A 20,647-nucleotide genomic window follows, 5' to 3' on the forward strand; every position below is an offset into this window, starting at 1 on the left:
CAATGACAACTTTGTAAGGATTCTGTAGAAATTGTATGGCTAAACCTTCAACTTCTCCAGGCCAAGTTGCACTCCAATACAAAGTATGTCTGTCAGGCCGAATCTGGGAGATAATTTTTCTGATTTGAGGTTCAAAACCCATGTCCATCATTCAATCCACCTCATCAAGGACAAGATATGTAGCCTTGTGAAGGTTGGTTTGTCTATCATTTGTGTCTGCTCTTCTTCATTGGTGATTTCTTTCTTCCTGCATCAAGGTGATCAAAGTCGCATTTGCCACTGTTAGCTTTTGTGTGCTTTGTATACATGACTTAATTAAAGCCTGACAAACCCTAGTTAATTCCCTAAGCTAGTGACTTGCTTAAAAAGGTCCTTATTTGATATCATTTGTGATAGATGACATATGTGAGCTATCATTGTCCATTTGTCCCCAAAGCTCATATACATGATGTACAGGGTATGTAGATGGCTATCATGGCTTCAAATTTGAAAAAAAATCATCTTTGGCTAGGGGTTAAACTGCAACTCTTTTTAATTTTCCTTCACCCTTAGCTTGTATTCTCTATTCATAGCCTACTGATAAAGTTTGGGCTTGTATTTGGCTTTCTAAGCTAACTTTTTGGATTTTAGTCTTAAAAATGGATGATGGGAATCTCTTGCATCTTCTATCTGCCAAACAATGTAGAACCAATGATGATGACCAGAATTTGGCTTGACTCTTGGTTGCTCCTACAGACATCTATCATGATAGATGACTGAACCGTCAGTTTTTCCCCTTTTGTTCTTCTCAGTATTGTTAGTCCCTTTTGTTTGTTAGGCTTCATTAAGTCACATACAAAATAGAAAATTTACAGTATAAAGATCTACTTCTAGTATACAGTCTTGTAGTCGCATGAAGTGTCTAATAAGAAACTTTACACTTGATGGGTGCTTTTGTTTAGTCGCCTCACCAACTTTCTTTGTCCTTGTAGGCCATCCTGGAGTTTAATGACCATTCTCAATCATTTTTGGCCTCTTGTTTTTGTTGAAGACTGATCAACATTCTTTTCTTACATCTGACATTCTAGCCTTGGGCATAGGGCTTTTGAGACATACCTCGAGAAGATTTGTCATTTTCCTATACTTTATTATCTTTGTACTGCTCATGCATCTCTTGAGTGTCGGTGACGATGGCAATTTTTGCACCATTGGAGGTCCATGGCATTTCCCTCACATAAGTCCAGCTATAAAATCACTCACTCGTATCATGATTGGTGTATTTCTGCTCAATGGCACACCGCTTCAACACTCTTGGAGCATTGACTGCTTGTGGTTGCTATACTCTCAGATTGGGATTTTGTCGGTATGTTTGTTTCATTCTACGGATCACTTCTTTGACCACTTGATCCACATTTTGTGTGATTGAAATAGGAGCACTACGTTTGTAGTTGACTCACTAGCTGTAGAAGAGACACTACTAGTGTTTGTGTCTACGTCCTCTCTTACCTCTCCATACGTCCTACAGTTCTTGACTAGATACAATGCTTCTTTAGTGACCTGCTCAAATGTTAGTGGACGCTTTTAAGTGTAAGTCCTTTTTGAGAGTTTCCTTTCTCAAGCCCTCTATAAAGAGAACTGATAAGTGATCGTCTTGTGATAACTCTCGCATCGGACATCTTTCAATGTATTGCTTGAAGCAAAGCAAAGCTTCCTTCACTTTTTCATTCTCTTTTTGCTTAAAAGCATAGATTTGAAAAACCGTGTTGTGCTTGATTCCCCTCTTAGAGAATTCCTCGGCAAAATCTCATAAGAGCTGATCAAAATTCAAGAAATCTTGACTTGTCAATGGCTGGAACCAAGTCAATGCCGTTCCTTTCAATGTCAACCCAAATCCTTCATAATGCGTATCAAAATCCATGACTTGTTTCGCTCTTAAGGCTTGCTTAAATATGGACACATGTGCGTATGGATTCCTTGATTTGCTGTACTTCTTGGGCACACACTTTGCCAATCGAGAAGGTCACATCCGTCTAGTCTCCGCTATCATTCTCATCATTCTAGGCTCTCCTACCACTACATCTCTTGCCTCGTGTCCACTAATAGGTGCTCTGGAAGGGGGTTCTTTTGGTTGTCTCTCCTCAGGTTGCATGTCTCTACTCTCGGTTCTAGTATCAGGCACCCTTGTGCTGAAAATCGTGTCTGGAATATCATTACCTCAATGCGTGGACATAGGACCCTTGAACTCAAAGATCCCATCATTCTTGGCCCAAAAATATATGGTCAATTAAGAGAATCTTCCACTCGGGTTCTAGGTGGATTCGCTCTCGTAGTTTCTAATCTTGTTGTTTCTACATAGTAGGTCTATGAATGCTAGGGGTGACATAGTACTATATATCCTTCAAGATCTTTGCGGCTCACTGATGAGTATCTTTGAACATACTTGTTTAACATGATTATCTGCATATCTCTCTCCATTTTTCACGTGAACACATACAAGCATTTCTGCTCTGTTAACTCCCTCACATTGGGTTAATCGACGCCTGTAATAGAGCATTTTCTCTCTGTTATCATACTTGTATAAACCCACATGCGTTTTATTAATGTTGACCCGAGTAGCCACATTTACTCGCCTAAGCTTTGCATTAGGAATGTCCAGCTTTGGCGGCTTCTCCTCACGCTCGACGTCAACCTTTTCCTTTGTGCCTATAATCCCCACTAGGTCCCTCTTCTATTTTCACGCAATAACGATCCATACCATCTTTATAGATTTTGGTATCATGTTCATTTTCAAAATCATATTTTGGTGCAAGAGATTCATGTTTGGTGCTATGTATGATGGTCCCACTCCCATTTTGGTTTCCTCCTTGAAACTCATACTTCTGGGTCCCTCATCCATATAGGTATAAGATCTCTCTGAAAAGGTATCAGAAAGACTTTCTTCCAAACATGCCTCTAAGGTTGGTAAAGTCCCTTGATTCACGCTTCCCTTTGTAGAAATGTGGCTTGATTAATCTCTAGCAGTAGTGCTTCTATTTTGATAAACCTTGTATGATCGCAAATACATCAAAAAATTACGTTTGCAAAAGCCGAACCTGTTACCTTTATGGTGCATCCAATCTTCCAATCAATAATAAATTGAGTTGCAAACTCTGATTTCCACAATGTGTACAAAAATCACTTGGTGGCTATAAGCCTATAGCCGCTCGATTAGTCAAAATTTTCTCGATTTTCATATTTGCACTTTTGACACAAAACTGCGAGCGCTACATCAATTCTTCGCAGGAAGCACTTAAAAAAAAGAAAGAGATGTTTTTTTGAAAAATTGTTTATTACCACCAAGCCTCACCATAAACCATGTCTTTGACCCAAGAGAAAAAAAAGTGGGTGCTCAATCTCTCACAAATTTGTAGGACTTTTCATTTTCAAATGAAAGCAAAAACATGTGAAATTTTTCTTCAACCACAAAGTTTATGAACATTGGGAGGGTTTGCAATCTAGCAGCCTCATGCCAAAATATTTCACTTGGGTCAAGGTGCTCTTGCATCTATCTACCTCTAACTCACCACATGAAGCAAATGAAGGCAATCCTAATGGAGTTTCTAGAGGGAGGGAAAGCCATGAACCTTGTCCAAGCTCTACTTACACACAATTTTACCTTGCACCATCTCTCTCTCTCTCTCTCTCTCTCTCTCTATCTCTCTCTCTCTCTCTCTCTCTCTCTCTATATATATATATATATATATATATATATATATATATATATATATATATATATATATAGCACTTCCAAAATCAAGAATATGACACTTTCTTGCCACACACAAACACATAGATGTAAACATGAATCTGCAAGGATGTGTAAATGGTGTAAGACATGGGCATCATGTGGAGATGGTGACCAGATTTTGCAAACATAGATTAGATTAAAGAAAGATGTAGGAGAATTACACAACAATTTGACCTAAATCTAGTCCCCAAGTGCCCAACACACTCTACATCTTGATTATTAATGTAAAAAATTGAGGCTCCTATTTTCTATAAAAAGTTTGCATCAAACCATAAGGAGTTTCCACATTATTGAAAAAAATTGAGGCTCCTATTTCTATAAAAAGTTTGCATCAAACCATAAGGAGTTTCCACATTATTGAAAAATTGTCTCTAACTTAACCATATAAAAATGAGCCAATTTTGGCTTTCTTGAACCAAAAATAAAATGCTAATGAATAGTAATTAGAGGATCTTGACTTTGAAATTGCCTTTCAAACTTCTAAAATTTTAATCTATACAAACACCAATCTCACAATCAGTTAACCACTAATTAAACAAGACAACAATAGAGTGCTTAATCATTACAAATCCTAGCTATCCCATACACATGCTAATGCTGAGCGTATGGAATGCACAGCTTTAGAGATGCTATGACAATATCATAACAACTCTCCTACAAGGGAGAGCAATTGTTTTCTGCTGCTTAATGGGGAGATCAATTGGTCGGTGAGTGATGAAATGTAGAGAGAAGATTCGAGAAGCTGTGAAAAAAACATCCGATGGGAATCTGCTCTAGGGTGTCCCTTAAATGTCACATTTATTAGAGACTATGCATGTGCATGTAGTGATAGTCTCATTTTATAGGTGTGTTAAGATTCATACCCATAAGACCTGTCAGATTACATTCTCTTATATGTCTATACCCCGTCTATACATATGGAGTCAACTGTCAATGGAAATCTATAGTTGTTGACAAGTATGGATGAGAATACAGAGCTATAGAAAGCACAAATCCACAGACTACATCAGAAATAGGTGGATATTTGGTCAATGAAGGACCACATATACCTCCACCAACACTAGAATTCCTACTAGAATTCCATAAAGAGAGCCACCTCGATTCCCTTCTAGAGTGATAATGAGAGACGAAATGATCACAGAGATGGCAGACATGCTTCCTCAAGTGAATCTTTCTAATGGACCAATCTCCAAGAGAATGACCAATCCCTTTGAAGAAGAACCTAGCGATAGTAGAAGGCCTGAAGCGAGATAAGGATTGGGACTTGATCCGAGAGAAGGCCTAATTAGACTTGTAGACGATCGGCGAGTTAAACCATCCCAAGTCCAAAAATGGGTAAACAAGAAATACTCCGGAGGTAAAGATCCAAGAGATCACGTAGCGGCTTTCAGAAGAGTAATTAAAGTAGAGGAAGTTTTGGATTTTGTGACACAGTTTGCGGGATTAGGATTGACTCTGGAAGATGACGTGGCTACATGGTCTGACTCAATGGAAAGACGTGATTGTTAGACTCTAGACGAGCTGTTTGAGGAATTCATTGAAGAATTCTTGGAGAAAGGCATAGCTCACAATACGGTCTTGCAAATTCACAGGTTCAAACAGAAAGAGGGTGAATCAGTACAGAAGGCGGCATTATGTCTCAAGAGATATATCAAGTTTTGTCTAAGGGCAGAACTACGTATGCAAGCATGGTTGATGTTGATCTATATCGAGGGAATGAGACATGCGGATCTTCACAAGGGTCCGCATGTGACGCTAAACGAATTGATCAAAGAAGCTCTTTATCTAGTGGATAACTGTGACGAATATAAAGAAGACTCAAGAGGACAACACATCCTCTCAGCATACTGATTCATAGATGAGTGAGTCCATTACAAAACTAGCGGCACCTATCAATCCAGAAGTTTTATTGACGACATGGTCACAAGAAAATTTTATTGACGACATGGGAATGAGACATGCGGGTCTTCAGAAGGGTCCGCATGTGACGCTAAACGAATTGATCAAAGAAGCTCTTTATCTAGTGGATAACTGTGAGGAATATAAAGAAGACTCAAGAGGACAACACATCCTCTCAGCATAGTGATTCATAGATGAGTGAGTCCATTACAAAACTAGCGGCACCTATCAATCAAGAAAATTTTATTGACGACATGGTCACAAGAGGTTAACTCCTCTTGTGAGATCTAATTTGGAGTAGCTTAAGTGGTGCAAAATTGAGAGGAAATGGAGAAACCATATGAGGGAAGAGTGTTACTATAGCATGGAATATTCTAGGAGAAGGTATATACAATTTGTTCCAGTAGCACCTACTCCACATAGATACGTTACGAGGAATGCGCCTGGACTAGTCAATTTCAAGATCACAGCCTATCTTAGGACAACAACCTCCGTTTCTAGGTTCTAGAATGCCTATAGACATGAGATACATGTCGATGATGGAAGTATCTAATAAACAACCGCTAGTACCAGCTACAATGTATTATAACCACCAAAGTGGGTATTGCCCTTCAAAGTGATAGAAGATGAGAGAAACACATGGAATGGTGAGGCCGGTACAACCTTCACCTCCTACATTTTAACCTAAAGAAAGAAGGTATGAGATGGACAAAAGTACATTGCGGTTCATTGTGAATAGAGGCTTAGCTAGGTCAGAGCTTGTTTACAGCCAAGAGGAAATGCAAGAAGAAGCTCCTTAACCAGAGTGTCACAAAATCTAGGACAGCCACTTGTTGAAACAATGTCCTCAGACGGAGATCACTCAAGTAAATGCATACTATCCTAATTGTGGTGCCATTCACTTGATCCTTGACTATACAAAAAATCCAAAACAAATCAAAGAGACCACAACAAATGTCTCAGGGATCATTCAGCTACCTAGTAGCTCGGAAAACAAAAACACCATGCTAGTTAAAGTAGCTACGAGAACGCACGCTCAAAAGGAAGCTAATGAGAATCGAGAGACAGAGAAAACGAAAACTGAAGCAAGTCCAGAGACGGGTGAACCAATGATGGATGCACCTAGTCAAAAAACCAAGTGCAAATGGAATAGTTGGAAAGCTAGAAAGGCTAGGATGAAAGCACGTAGGAAACAACAGCAGAAATCCCTAGCTGGAGAGCTTACCCAAGCTAAAGAGAAGATAAGGCAACATGAGGAGAGGGTTGCACCTTCTCTTACGTGCAGACGTCTCAACCTCCAGAAGAACCATCCACAGAGGAGAAATTGAGAAGTGCTAGTTCAGGAGGATCAATATTGGTCAAGAATGTTAATGAGCCATTAGACGCCCTCCTGAAAGCCTATGAAGTGCGGCTCAAAAACAGCAACAGAGGTGGATGACATATCCAAATGCAGAACTAGAAAAGCAAAGGCTTGAAATGTGTCAAAAAATGATTCAAACAGCCCAAGCTTTACTGGAACCACCAATTAGAAAACATGAGGATGTGACCCTTGTCCCACCTACACCAGTAATCCCACCAAACAAGGAACAAAAAGAGCCAGATCCTAGTCATAGGCACGTGCCAAAGCTCAAGGACCTAGCATTAGAAGCAAGGATAGTGTTGAATACCATGGATAAATCTTTTGAGGGATTTAACCTAGCTACCTAAGGGTTGTAAAGAAATAGATGGTGTTGACAAATTGTGGAAACAAGTCAGAGAGGTCAATGAAGCTAGTGAGCTAAGCAGATGAGTAAACAAAACTCATGATGGAAGTGGAGTGTTTCTGCCACACGCGTCACACTGGACCACAAATGACTTCTTGAGATCTGGAAAAACAATAACTGGATCTGAAGTCAACTTTTCCTTTAAGAGACTAAAAGCTGAAATCTCTTTTTGGGTCCATCTAAAAGTGACCTCTTTCTTTTGCAAAGCGTGAAGAGGCGATGCTATCTCTGCAAAATTTCTGATAAACCTTCTATAGTAGGAACACAATCCCAAGAATCTTCTGACATCGTGCACAATCTTCAAGTCTGGCCATGTCTTGATAGCTTCGACCTTTGCCGGATCCATTCTAACACCATCCTTTGAGACTATGTGGCCAAGAAAGTGGATCTCTTCGAGGAAGAATTCACTTTTCTTAGGATTGACAAGTAACCTGTGACTGCGTAGCTCTTTGAACACAATGGTCAAGTGACGCCTATGCTCCTCTTCATTCTTCAAATACACTATCATGTCATCGAAGAACATTCAACAAACTCTTGATGCGAGCGAAAAATCCAATCCATCATTCTATTGAACGTGGCAGGAGCATTTGTTAGCCCAAACGGCATCACTAGAAACTCATGAAGACCAAATGTCGTTCTAAACGTAGTCTTGTGCACATCCTCTGGCCTTATACGAATCTGATGGTACCCACTCTTAAGGTCCATCCTGCTGAAAATTGCAGCACCCTCTAAACGATCGAGAATATCATCAATTCGAGGAATAGGAAACCTATTCTTGATGGTATTCTTATCCAACGCACTGTAATCAATACACATGCGCCATGAGCCATCCTTCTTCTGCACTAGGAGAACTGGGGAGCAAAAGGGTGAAGAACTAGGCTGAATCAGCCCCTTCTCTAATAACTCCTCCACCTGGCCCATAATCTCTTTCTGCTGCGCCGCACTAACCGTGTATGGAGGTCTATTTGATGGGCTAAACCTTGGCACCAAATCTATCCGATGGTCCTCAGGTCTCTCTGGCGGCAATTGCGACGGTAATGAATCAGAAAAACAGTCACTAAACTTTTGCAAAAATGCTGACCTTTCTTTATCTAACACAGATAAATTTGATTGATCACTATCTGAGACATCACGTGCAAAAATCAAGTACACAGAAAGATGATTCTTTATTACAGAAGTGATAGCAGAAGCAGATACAATAAAGACCGACTCTCCTTTAAGCTTTACATCCAAGATGTGAGTGTTGTCCCTATGCTGTACAGTGATCTTTTTGTTGTAGGCATCCAAGACTCCATGCACTCGGAACATCCACGGGATCCCCAACAAGGCGTCACAACCTTCTAGCGGCATGATGTAGAACTGTTCTGTGTCCACATACGACTGAATATGCAGACGCAATTTTCCAATGATGGGAGTAACACACTCTGAGTGGCCAAGACATGCCAACCCTGCCTCTGCTGTGTACCCCATCTCTCCAGCTCTGATGCCCAGCTTCATAGCTAACTCTGGTGAGATAAAGTTGGCTTTGGCACCTTGATCAAAGAAGATGAGCGCCGTCTGATCCCTAACTTTACCCCATGCCCTGCATAACTCACTGGCATCTGTGTTGGGCCTATCACCCACCATGTCTGACACTAAACCTGCCGTGGGTTTAGGCTTCTTGCCTTTCTGGTCTTCTTTATCCTCTGAGTCAACTGGCCTTTTCCTTTGTGGACAATAGATAGAAAAGTGACCAGGCTGCTCGCATATAAAGCATTTGTTCTCAGCCATTAGGACCTTCTTTCCCTCGAGCGACTTGCGCACAAAAGGCTTCCTTTTCTGTTTCTTTGCCTGCGCTCCAGAAGTCCCGGCTGAATCCTTGTCTTTGGTGGCCTTTTCTGACCCCTGTGACGCATCAGGAGCCGTTTTCACAAAGGGCTTCTTCACTGAATTTTTCTTTGGCTGCCCTCCTTTGTCGCTGCTCAGAAATCCACTATCCTCTCCTTTCAACAAGGCAAGACCAGTATTCGCAACTTCCATAAGCTGAGTGAGGGTAGCCACTCTGTTCTTTGTACAGTAATCGCGAAGCCTTTTAGGCAGCCCACAACAGTACTTCTTTATCTGCTTTGTCAATGGTACAAATCTGTAGGAGGTCACTGAGAGTAACGCTTTACAAAACCTCCTATTGTACTCCAGCAAGCTCTTGCACGAAGCTGAAGTAAGCTCGTGCCAATCTGTCATGACGTCGGCTTCAAATTCATTTGATAGCCAAGCAGATGCAAACATTTTCTTGAAGTAAACCCAAGTGGCGGGTGCCTGTCCTTGCATTAACAATGTCGTCCACCTTGTAAGCGCATTGTCCTTTAAGAAAGTGGCAGCTTTCCTAACTTTCGAGGCCTCCGTAAAATTCCCTCCCGCATAAGCTGTATCAAACTGATGGAGGAAGGTAAGAGCCTTTGTCTTATCCTCGAAACCATTGAAGGTACTGAACTTTACAGCTGCAGCACCTTCTTTGTAAGCCTTCGGCTTCTCTAGTGCCCCCAAGTTGTCATAAGGGATGGTCTGCAACATGGGCATTGTAGTAGGCATGATCGGCACATCTTGGCCATTCACATTTTGCGTCAGAGGTGCGATATCTGGCTACTGTCCAGAAAAACCAACCATGCCAAAATGACCCTGTGTTGTCTTATCCTCGAAACCATTGAAGGTACTGAACTTTACAGCTGCAGCACCTTCTTTGTAAGCCTTCGGCTTCTCTAGTGCCCCCAAGTTGTCATAAGGGATGGTCTGCAACATGGGCATTGTAGTAGGCATGATCGGCACATCTTGGCCATTCACATTTTGCGTCAGAGGTGCGATATCTGGCTACTGTTTAGAAAAACCAGCCATGCCAAAATGACCCTGTGGCACCCCAAACTGGCCCTGGTTGCAGTGAAAACCTTGTTGCATGCAGATACTACCATACATGGGGTTTGGCATGATGCCTTGCATACCCCCGAACACTGTTCCTGGCATGTATGGCTGACTTCCAGGCGCATAACCAGCCATACTTTGGAACACTGATCCACCCCTGCAATACCCAGGATGTACCGTGGGTGGTGGAAAAATTGAGTGCATAGCATGGTATCTAGTTCCCTGTCCATTCAAGACAACATGCTGGCTCTGAAAGGTAGCGGACTGAACTGGCATAACCTGAGGCGTTCTAGCCACCTATTCAAGCACATGAGGAACCTGTTTTGAAGCCCCTGACTCCGCAACATGCGAGTGTTCCCTTTCCTCTTGAGCCGCATGAAGTACCTGGGCTTGAGCATCAACAAGCTCCGCACGCGGCGTAGGTTGCCTATTTTGCTGTTGCACTGGTGGGGCTTGCAAGAACTCCATAAACCTTGGATTCTGCACGAGCTGCGAAAAGACATTCACCGCGGCAACTAACCGAGTCTCGAACGCATCATCCTTTAGTTGCCCAATCATAAAGCCCTGTACTACTGGAGGGACATTCACATTGACCGGAGGTACAGACTGACGTGGCCGTGAGATCTCGCCAATCTCGAAAACCATAGGGATCTCCTGCATGTCCTTTGAAGAGGAACCCTCTTCCATAATGCCCTTCCCCTTGTCGGCCATAGTGTAATCCCGCGTTCATGCACTCTGTGTCTTTACCCAAAACAATCCAGGCTCACTCTTTAAGGAAAAACTGATTGATGTCCCGTCAATGGAACCATGAAACCGGCCCGTAGGGCGGTAGGCGTTGGCTTTCACCTGAAACTAGACACACACAGAGTACTTTGCAAAGGTAACCTGTATTAACGAGAATTAACACTTAATCACACACACGGCTCGGAAGCTAGAATGCTCCAAGCAGACCCCGACAACCTGTAGGCCCCAAAATTGGCGCCCCTTTCAGTATTTCTTTATTCTTTAGGAGGGTAAATTACAAAGAAGAGTCCCGGGAATCTTTCACCTGTATCCCACAAGATACTACTTGATTTGGCCAAATTTCGACAGCATAACAGTCCCAAAACTTGTACGAAATCAATTCCCCTGCTAGAACTCGCTTCTACTATCGTATACCCTCTGATTTCTGCCCAAAAACAGTAAATTCAGCACGCTGTATTTACCGGTTTTTGCCCAGTTTTCAGTCCCAAACAATCCCCTAGCTGTCCTCTTCCAATGGGGCACGATTCCCAATGGTCCACGCGTCCGTATGGCTGAAAAACAGTCAATTTATAGCACATACACAGCACTGATTTTGCACCTATACGGTGAGGTTATGGCCCTCACAGGTGCCTGCTTTGGAGTAGCAGTCAGCTACCCTTGTTCTTGCTCAAGGAGGCTCTTGCCTCAGCACAAAAGCATGAACCCACACAGCTATACATCAGTCAAATGAGGAGCCTTCTTGTGGGGCATCACGTAACTGCACGTAGGGGAAAGAGAGAGCAGTGTGTAGCGTGCAGGGCATCATTCCTAGCACCACACTGTACATAAGAGGGAAAGGAAGCACTCCATGGCTCTTAACCTGTGACAAAATGCAAATGAAGCCCTCTCCTAGCTTAAATTTCAGCGCATTTTTTCTCGTAGGAGGCAAGTCCATGAAAAACTGACACTTGGCGCATTTACAAGCATTTGCCGGTTTTGGGTTTGCCGCTTAAAAATATCTCGACCGATGCGTCAATTGACTTCGCGGTAGAGTTGTAAAGTGTTCCCCTAGTCATACCGGAGGTAATGACGCGAACACATTTCTGAGCCCAAAATAGCAGTTCCCTAAATTTTAGGAGATGCTTCCGTGGGGCTCCTTCTAGTCATTTGACCATCTTTCCTTATTGGGACCACATCCAAAAGTGCAATATGGCCCAACTGTTGGATACTTTCTATTGGTAGTGACACCTTGACTTTAGGCCTTTATTGAGTTCACTTCGTAGTATCCACCAACTTGCTAGGTGCGACGGGGGGACCTACATGATCTTGCTCTGAGCCTAGACATCCTCTTACCATACGAATTCCAGTGCTGACCACTACCCATCTGCAGTGAAACTACCGTTCACATTGGCCATACAATGTCCGACCGTTTGCTACTTCAAGAAGAGGGTCTCAAAAATAAAACAAAACCCATTGGAAAGAAACCAACAACTAAAATTAGCAGTTGCCACGTCCTTGTGACATAGTTAACAGTTGCCACGTCCCTGTGACATGATTCTTGGTATTAACGGAGAGGTTTTGTGGTTGGGAAAAGCCGCTAGCACAATTTGTTGTTTTGGACTATCTGAGGAGCTTGCCCTGATCAATGGAAAAGCTCAGAGGAGGCAACTTCGGGCTCATCGGTGACGATAGGACTTCACAGGAGGATGGAGCTCAAGAGATTTTCATAATGTAAACAAAGAGGATTTGTCTAACAAGCGTCTGCGCACTATACCAAGGCGCCATTTTATCTTCGGGTAGGTTTGTATTTTTATTAGCGGAATCGTCGCCGATACCTAAATCTTATAGCTCAAAGACGCGCTCTAAAACCCCGACAGCACACGCCAAAACTAGCAATCGACTTCGGGCAGGATTCTCGAGGACTTTGAGTGCGTAAGGTCAAGTCGTCAGACTCTCAGAGTCGACATGGAGTGGCACACGATGCACTTTTTATACAAGGTAGATTTCAAGCCAAGCCTCATAGTCCTATTGCACGATGATGAGCAACAATTCTCTCTTTTCGCTGAGGTCTTGCACTACCGCCTTGTCTTGGTCCACCCCCTTCACCACCAGACCTATCTCTCCCATCATCATGTATAGGCCTGCTTATCACAAGCTTGGCCACTTTTGTACTTGCTGCAAACTGGCTTGGTTTGTCTTGACCAACCCGATTGATGGCCACTGTTGCTGCTTCAGGTCTAAGCATCCTCACAAAAAGCTCCAACCTCGATGTCACATGTGATTTATGCTATTGGCATGCTAAAAAATTGGTTTGACAACAGATACCTATCTAAACAATAGCACAAAGCAGAATTAGAGATAGCTCACGTGAGTTTCTTGCCTGTGCTCAAAACGATTTAGCTCAATGCTTCAAATTCGTAGCCACCCGATTGTACTCATGGTCGACGATCGCTACTTAGCCAAGCAACGGCATCCTTTAGGATTACCAAGTAAGGGGACCTTGACATGGAGGTTACCCCCTCCTCCCTCCGCTAAGGTGCAATTGCAAACACATATGTTTTACCCACACCCTCTCGGTGCACTAGATGTGGACAGAAATACCGTGTACGAGTACTCACTCACACCTTAATACAACACAAGGAACTCTCTTAATCTTTTCACTTCACATAATGCCAACTCAAGATTTCAATGAAAAACCTCTCCCCACTCAACTCAAGTTCCGAACTTCTAGAACTACAAGTTGTTGCCTACCCACAAACACTACGAAGTAAGTCTAATCCCTTCTACTGGCGTATACCCTCTGAATCCTGCCCAGAAACAATAAATTCAGCACGCTGTATTTACTGGTTTTTGCCCAGTTTTCAGTCCCAAACAATCCCCTAGCTGTCCTCTTCCAATGGGACACAATTCCCAATAGTCCTGGCGTCCGTATGGTTGAAAAACAGTCACTTTACAACACATACACAGCACTGATTTTGCACCTATACGGTGAGGTTATGGCCCTCACCGGTGCCTGCTTTGGAGTAGCAGTCAGCTACCCTTGTTCTTGCTCAAGGAGGCTCTTGCCTCAGCACAAAATCATGAACCCACACAACTATATATTAGACAAATGAGGAGCCTTCTTGTGGGGCATCACGTAAATGCACGTAGGGGAAAAAGAGAGCAGTGTGTAGCGTGCAGGGCATCACTCCTAGCACCACACTGTACATAAGAGGGAAAGGAAGCACTCCATGGATCTTAACCTGTGACAAAATGCAAATGAAGCCCTCTCCCAGCTTAAATTTCAGCACGTTTTTTCCTGTAGGAGGCAAGTCCATGAAAAACTGACACTTGGCGCATTTACAAGCATTTGCCGGTTTGGGGTTTGCCGCTTAAAATATCTCGACCGATGCGTCAATTGACTTCGCGGTAGAGTTGTAAAGTGTTCCCCTAGTCATACCGGAGGTAATGACGCGAACACATTTCTGAGCCCAAAATAGCAGTTCCCTAAATTTTAGGAGATGCTTCCGTGGGGCTCCTTCTAGTCATTTGACCATCTTTCCTTATTGGGACCACATCCAAAAGTGCAATATGGCCCAACTGTCGGATACTTTCTATTGGTAGTGACACCTTGACTTTAGGCCTTTATTGAGTTCACTTCGTAGTATCCACCAACTTGCTAGGTGCGACGGGGGGACCTACATGATCTTGCTCTGAGCCTAGACATCCTCTTACCATACGAATTCCAGTGCTGACCACTACCCATCTGCAGTGAAACTACCGTTCACATTGGCCATACAATGTCCGACCGTTTGCTACTTCAAGAAGAGGGTCTCAAAAATAAAACAAAACCCATTGGAAAGAAACCAACAACTAAAATTAGCAGTTGCCACGTCCTTGTGACATAGTTAACAGTTGCCACGTCCCTGTGACATGATTCTTGGTATTAACGGAGAGGTTTTGTGGTTGGGAAAAGCCGCTAGCACAATTTGTTGTTTTGGACTATCTGAGGAGCTTGCCCTGATCAATGGAAAAGCTCAGAGGAGGCAACTTCGGGCTCATCGGTGACGATAGGACTTCACAGGAGGATGGAGCTCAAGAGATTTTCATAATGTAAACAAAGAGGATTTGTCTAACAAGCGTCTGCGCACTATACCAAGGCGCCATTTTATCTTCGGGTAGGTTTGTATTTTTATTAGCGGAATCGTCGCGGATACCTAAATCTTATAGCTCAAAGACGCGCTCTAAAACCCCGACAGCACACGCCAAAACCAGCAATCGACTTCGGGCAGGATTCTCGAGGACTTTGAGTGCGTAAGGTCAAGTCGTCAGACTCTCAGAGTCGACATGGAGTGGCACACGATGCACTTTTTATACAAGGTAGATTTCAAGCCAAGCCTCATAGTCCTATTGCACGATGATGAGCAACAATTCTCTCTTTTCGCTGAGGTCTTGCACTACCGCCTTGTCTTGGTCTACCCCCTTCACCACCAGACCTATCTCTCCCATCATCATGTATAGGCTTGCTTATCACAAGCTTGGCCACTTTTGTACTTGCTGCAAACTGGCTTGGTTTGTCTTGACCAACCCGATTGATGGCCACTGTTGCTGCTTCAGGTCTAAGCATCCTCACAAAAAGCTCCAACCTCGATGTCACATGTGATTTATGCCATTGGCATGCTAAAAAATTGGTTTGACAACAGATACCTATCTAAACAATAGCACAAAGAAGAATTAGAGATAGCTCACGTGAGTTTCTTGCCTGCGCTCGAAACGATTTAGCTCAATGCTTCAAATTCGTAGCCACCCGATTGTACTCATGGTCGACGATCGCTACTTAGCCAAGCGATGGCATCCGTTAGGATTACCAAGTAAGGGGACCTTGACATGGAGGTTACCCCCTCCTCCCTCCGCTAAGGTGCAATTGCAAACACATATGTTTTACCCACACCCTCTCGGTGCACTAGATGTGGACAGAAATAACGTGTACGAGTACTCACTCACGCCTTAATACAACACAAGGAACTCTCTTAATCTCTTCACTTCACATAATGCCAACTCAAGATTTCAATGAAAAACCTCTCCCCACTCAACTCAAGTTCCGAACTTCTCGAACTACAAGTTGTTGCCTACCCATAGACACTACGAAGTAAGTCTAATCGATCCAGGCTTGGAATCACAAACAACGACCACTAAAAGACACCAAAAGGATAATAAAAACACCAAAACTCCAGCCTCAAAAAGGCCCATACTTCACTCTGTTGGACTCTTTGGTGTAGCCTCAATCCGAATGGCACTGATATAGGGTCAAATTATATTGCCGAAAGTTGCACCTTCTTTCCTCAATTCTTCGCACACATACATCCATGGGAACCTCAAAAATGCCACAGACTCTCCCAAGTGAAAAATTGAAGAGAAGGAACCCTAATTCACTCCCTCATACCTTCGAAAACATGAAGCGTTGGGACTGTCCTAGACCACCCTATAGAAAGTTGTTTTTTCCTTCAAATGAGATTTTTTTAATGGACGAAGCACCCCCCTAGCTTGAGACACCACGCCCACCATTGTTGATGTGGCAAAATTAAGCCTTTTCACTCCATTGGAGCCCATCATTTTAGGGTCGGCTTTTGTGAGTTTGACATTGATCGGACATTTTTTGTGGCAAAAAATATCAAATGGACTTCAAATTTCTCGAAATTGTTTAGGCTCAATCCTTGATACTCAAAAATTGCATGACCACATACCAAAATTCTATTTTTGACCACTTTTTAGGCAATTCAGGCATCACTACGTATCACACACACAAATAGACAGCTACAACATGTGTCAGACTTTTGGGGCGAAATGACCATACCCACACTTCCCAAGTTGCATCAGTCACATTCTAAAACACTTGAAAGCACACCCTAAAGCCAATAGAAGCCACTTGACACCACATCCATGGTTCCAGCACCCTCCCAAGGTATGCATATGTGTGCAACTGCCAACACGCAACATGACTATTTACAATGTGTACATTGTCCACCGTATTTGAAATCAAGTAGGCTTCCAAATGCATATATTTGCACTGCATATACACACTACTCTGTACACTTCAAAAGATGTCTAGCAAGGTCAGTCACATCAAGCCCTCTTTTACAATTCCCCCACTAAAACGGTGCCGGCATCCTATTAGGCTTACCAAGTCACTATTCAATCCTTTACCTTAGGCCTACGAAGTAAATATTAAATTGGCATCACCAAAACGGTCCCGGCTATGTGCAGTTATGGAAAATGAGCGGGTAATTGTAAGTTTCGCGTTTCAAGATTTCAAGATTGAGCAGTGCGAGTAATGAGACCTAAGGGCGGGGCTATGGCGGAAGTACTGGGTGTGGAGAGAAGCCAGGCTATGGCTGGGGGCAAAGAACACTATAAAGAAAGAAGTGGACGATGGCCGGCTCGCGAACTTTGGAGATAGTTTAGGCAGATAAACCTGCAGCAGCTTCCATGGCAGACGTGGTTTACCAGGCCCTTCCATTCGGAGGTAAATCAAGCAAAGGACAAAAGGCTGTGGGATGTGCCAGGCAGATGAAGGCACAGCTGCCGTGGCGGACTCGGTTTGCCAAGCCCGTTCATTTGGTAAATCAGGCATACGATCAAATGCATTTGGAGGAAAAGCAAGCAGACGATCAAGGGACAGAGATGCATTCATCTGTCTTACCAGCTCTCATCAGGCAATGGCTGCCGTGGCAGACTCGGATTACCAGTGCAATGATTTTCGAAGAAAATGAACCAGAAGATCATGGTACACACATACATTCATCTCTCTTACCTGGTCTTCCACATGATATTGCCCTGCGTTGCCTTGTGAGGCTTCCCTTCGGATTTCTTGGGATTGCCCGCACCGTGTCTAAAAGTTGGAATGATGCAATTCAGCCAAAGAACATGGTGACCCTGCTGAGGTAGCAAGCTGGACTTGCTGTTGCACTGGTGGGGCTTGCAAGAACTCCATAAACCTTGGATTCTGCACGAGCTGCGAAAAGACATTCACCGCGGCAACTAACCGAGTCTTGAACGCATCATCCTTAAGTTGCATAGTCATAAAGCCTTGTACTACTGGAGGGACATTCACATTGACAGGAGGTACAGACTGACATGGCCGTGAGCTCTTGCCAATCTCGGAAACCATAGGGATCTCCTGCATGTCCTTTGAAGAGGAACCCTCTTCCATAATGCCCTTCCCCTTGTCGGCCATAGTGTAATCCCGCGTTCCTGCACTCTGTGTCTTTACCCAAAACAATCCAGGCTCACTCTTGAAGGAAAAACTGATTGATGTCCCGTCAATGGAACCATGAAACTGGCCCGTAGGGCGGTAGGCGTTGGCTTTCACCCGAAACTAAACACACACAGAGTACTTTGCAAAGGTAACCTGTAACGGGAATTAACACTTAATCACAGACACGGCTCGGAAGCTAGAATGCTCCGAGCAGACCCCGACAATCTGTAGGCCCCAAAATTGGCGCCCCTTTCGGTATTTCTTTATTCTTTAGAAGGGTAAATTACAAAGAAGAGTCCCGGGAATCTTTCACCTGTATCCCGCAAGATACTACCTGATTTGGCCAAATTTTGGCAGCATAACAGTCCCAAAACTTGCACGAAATCAATTCCCCTGCTAGAACTCGCTTCTACTGGCGTATACCCTCTGATTCTTGCCCAAAAACAGTAAATTCAGCACGCTGTATTTACTGGTTTTTGCCCAGTTTTCAGTCCCAAACAATCTCCTAGCTGTCCTCTTCCAGTGGGGCACGATTCCCAATGGTCTTGGCGTCCGTATGGCTGAAAAACAGTCAATTTACAGCGCATACACAACGCTGATTTTGCACCTATAAAGTGAGGTTATGGCCCTCACCGGTGCCTGCTTTGGAGTAGCAATCAGCTACCCTTGTTCTTGCTCAAGGACGCTCTTGCCTCAGCACAAAAGCATGAACCCACACAGCTGTACATCAGTCAAATGAGGAGCCTTCTTGTGGGGCATCACGTAACTGCACGTAGGGGAAAGAGAGAGCAGTGTTTAGCGTGCAGGGCATCACTCCTAGCACCACACTGTACATAAGAGGGAAAGGAAGCACTCCATGGCTCTTAACCTGTGACAAAATGCAAATGAAGCCCTCTCCCAGCTTATATTTCAGCGCATTTTTTCCTGTAGGAGGCAAGTCCATGAAAAACAGACACTTGGCGCATTTACAAGCATTTACCCGTTTGGGGTTTGCCGCTTCAAAATATCTCGATCGACGCGTCAATTGACTTCGCGGCAGAGTTGTAAAGTGTTCCCCTAGTCATACCGGAGGTAATGACGCGAACACATTTCTCAGCCCAAAATAGCAGTTCCCTAAATTTTAGGAGATGCTTCCGTTGGGCTCCTTGTGGTCATTTGACCATCTTTCCTTATTGGGACCACATCCAAAAGTGCAATATGGCCCAACTGTCCGTTACTTTGTGTTGGTAGTCACACCTTGACTTTAGGCCTTTATTGAGTTCACTTCGTAGTATCCACCAACTTGCTAGGTGCGACGGGGGGACCTACATGATCTTGCTCTGAGCCTAGACATCCTCTTACCATACGAATTCCAGTGCCGACCACTACCCATTTGCGGTGAAACTACGGTTCACATTGGCCATACAATGTCCGACCGTTTGCTACTTCAAGAAGAGGGTCTCAAAAATAAAACAAAACCCATTGGAAAGAAACCAACAACTAAAATTAGCAGTTGCCACGTCCTTGTGACATAGTTAACAGTTGCCATGTCCCCGTGACATGATTCTTGGTATTAACGGAGAGGTTTGGTGGTTGGGAAAAGCCGCTAGCACAACTGTTTGTTTTGGACTATCTGAGGAGCTTGCCCTAATCAATGGCAAAGCTCAGAGGAGGCAACTTCGGGCTCATCGGTGACGATAGGACTTCACAGGAGGATGGAGCTCAAGAGATTTTCATAATGTAAACAAAGAGGATTTGTCTAACAAGCGTCTGCGCACTATACCAAGGCGCCATTTTATCTTCGGGTAGGTTTGTATTTTTATTAGCGGAATCGTCGCGGATACCTAAATCTTATCGCTCGAAGACGCGCTCTAAAACCCCGACAGCACACGACAAAACCAGCGATCGACTACAGGCAGGATTCTCGAGGACTTTGAGTGCGTAAGGTCAAGTCGTCAGACTCTCAGAGTCGACATGGAGTGACACACGATGCACTTTTTATACAAGGTAGATTTCAAGCCAAGCCTCATAGTCCTATTGCACGATGATGAGCAACAATTCTCTCTTTTCGTTGAGGTCTTGCACTACCGCCTTGTCTTGGTCCACCCCCTTCACCACCAAACCTATCTCTCCCATCATCATGTATAGGCTTGCTTATCACAAGCTTGGCCACTTTTGTACTTGCTGCAAACTGGCTTGGTTTGTCTTGACCAATCCGATTGATGGCCACTGTTGCTGCTTCAGGTCCAAGCATCCTCACAAAAAGCTCCAACCTCGATGTCACATGTGATTTATGCTATTGGCATGCTAAAAAATTGGTTTGACAACAGATACCTATCTAAACAATAGCACAAAGCAGAATTAGAGATAGCTCACGTGAGTTTCTTGCCT

The 20,647-nt window shown here is 43.7% G+C and overlaps 1 protein-coding gene across 1 annotated transcript; it reads left to right on the forward strand.

The window, feature by feature from the left end:
* Window positions 1-17,331: 17,331 nt before the first annotated feature.
* Window positions 17,332-17,971, forward strand: LOC147448474 (uncharacterized). The gene has a single exon (XM_086522388.1). The coding sequence runs from the start codon at window positions 17,509-17,511 to the stop codon at window positions 17,965-17,967; it is 459 nt and encodes a 152-aa protein (XP_086378514.1). The 5' UTR covers window positions 17,332-17,508; the 3' UTR covers window positions 17,968-17,971.
* The last annotated feature ends 2,676 nt before the right edge of the window (window positions 17,972-20,647 follow it).

Source organism: Adiantum capillus-veneris, chromosome 10 (assembly GCF_014529385.1).
Source record: "Adiantum capillus-veneris isolate H3 chromosome 10, ASM1452938v2, whole genome shotgun sequence".
NCBI lineage: Eukaryota > Viridiplantae > Streptophyta > Polypodiopsida > Polypodiales > Pteridaceae > Adiantum > Adiantum capillus-veneris.

Excerpts from the sequence above, each read along its gene's own strand:
- LOC147448474 (XM_086522388.1), top strand. The coding sequence starts at position 17,509 with ATGGCAGACGTGGTTTACCAGGCCCTTCCATTCGGAGGTAAATCAAGC.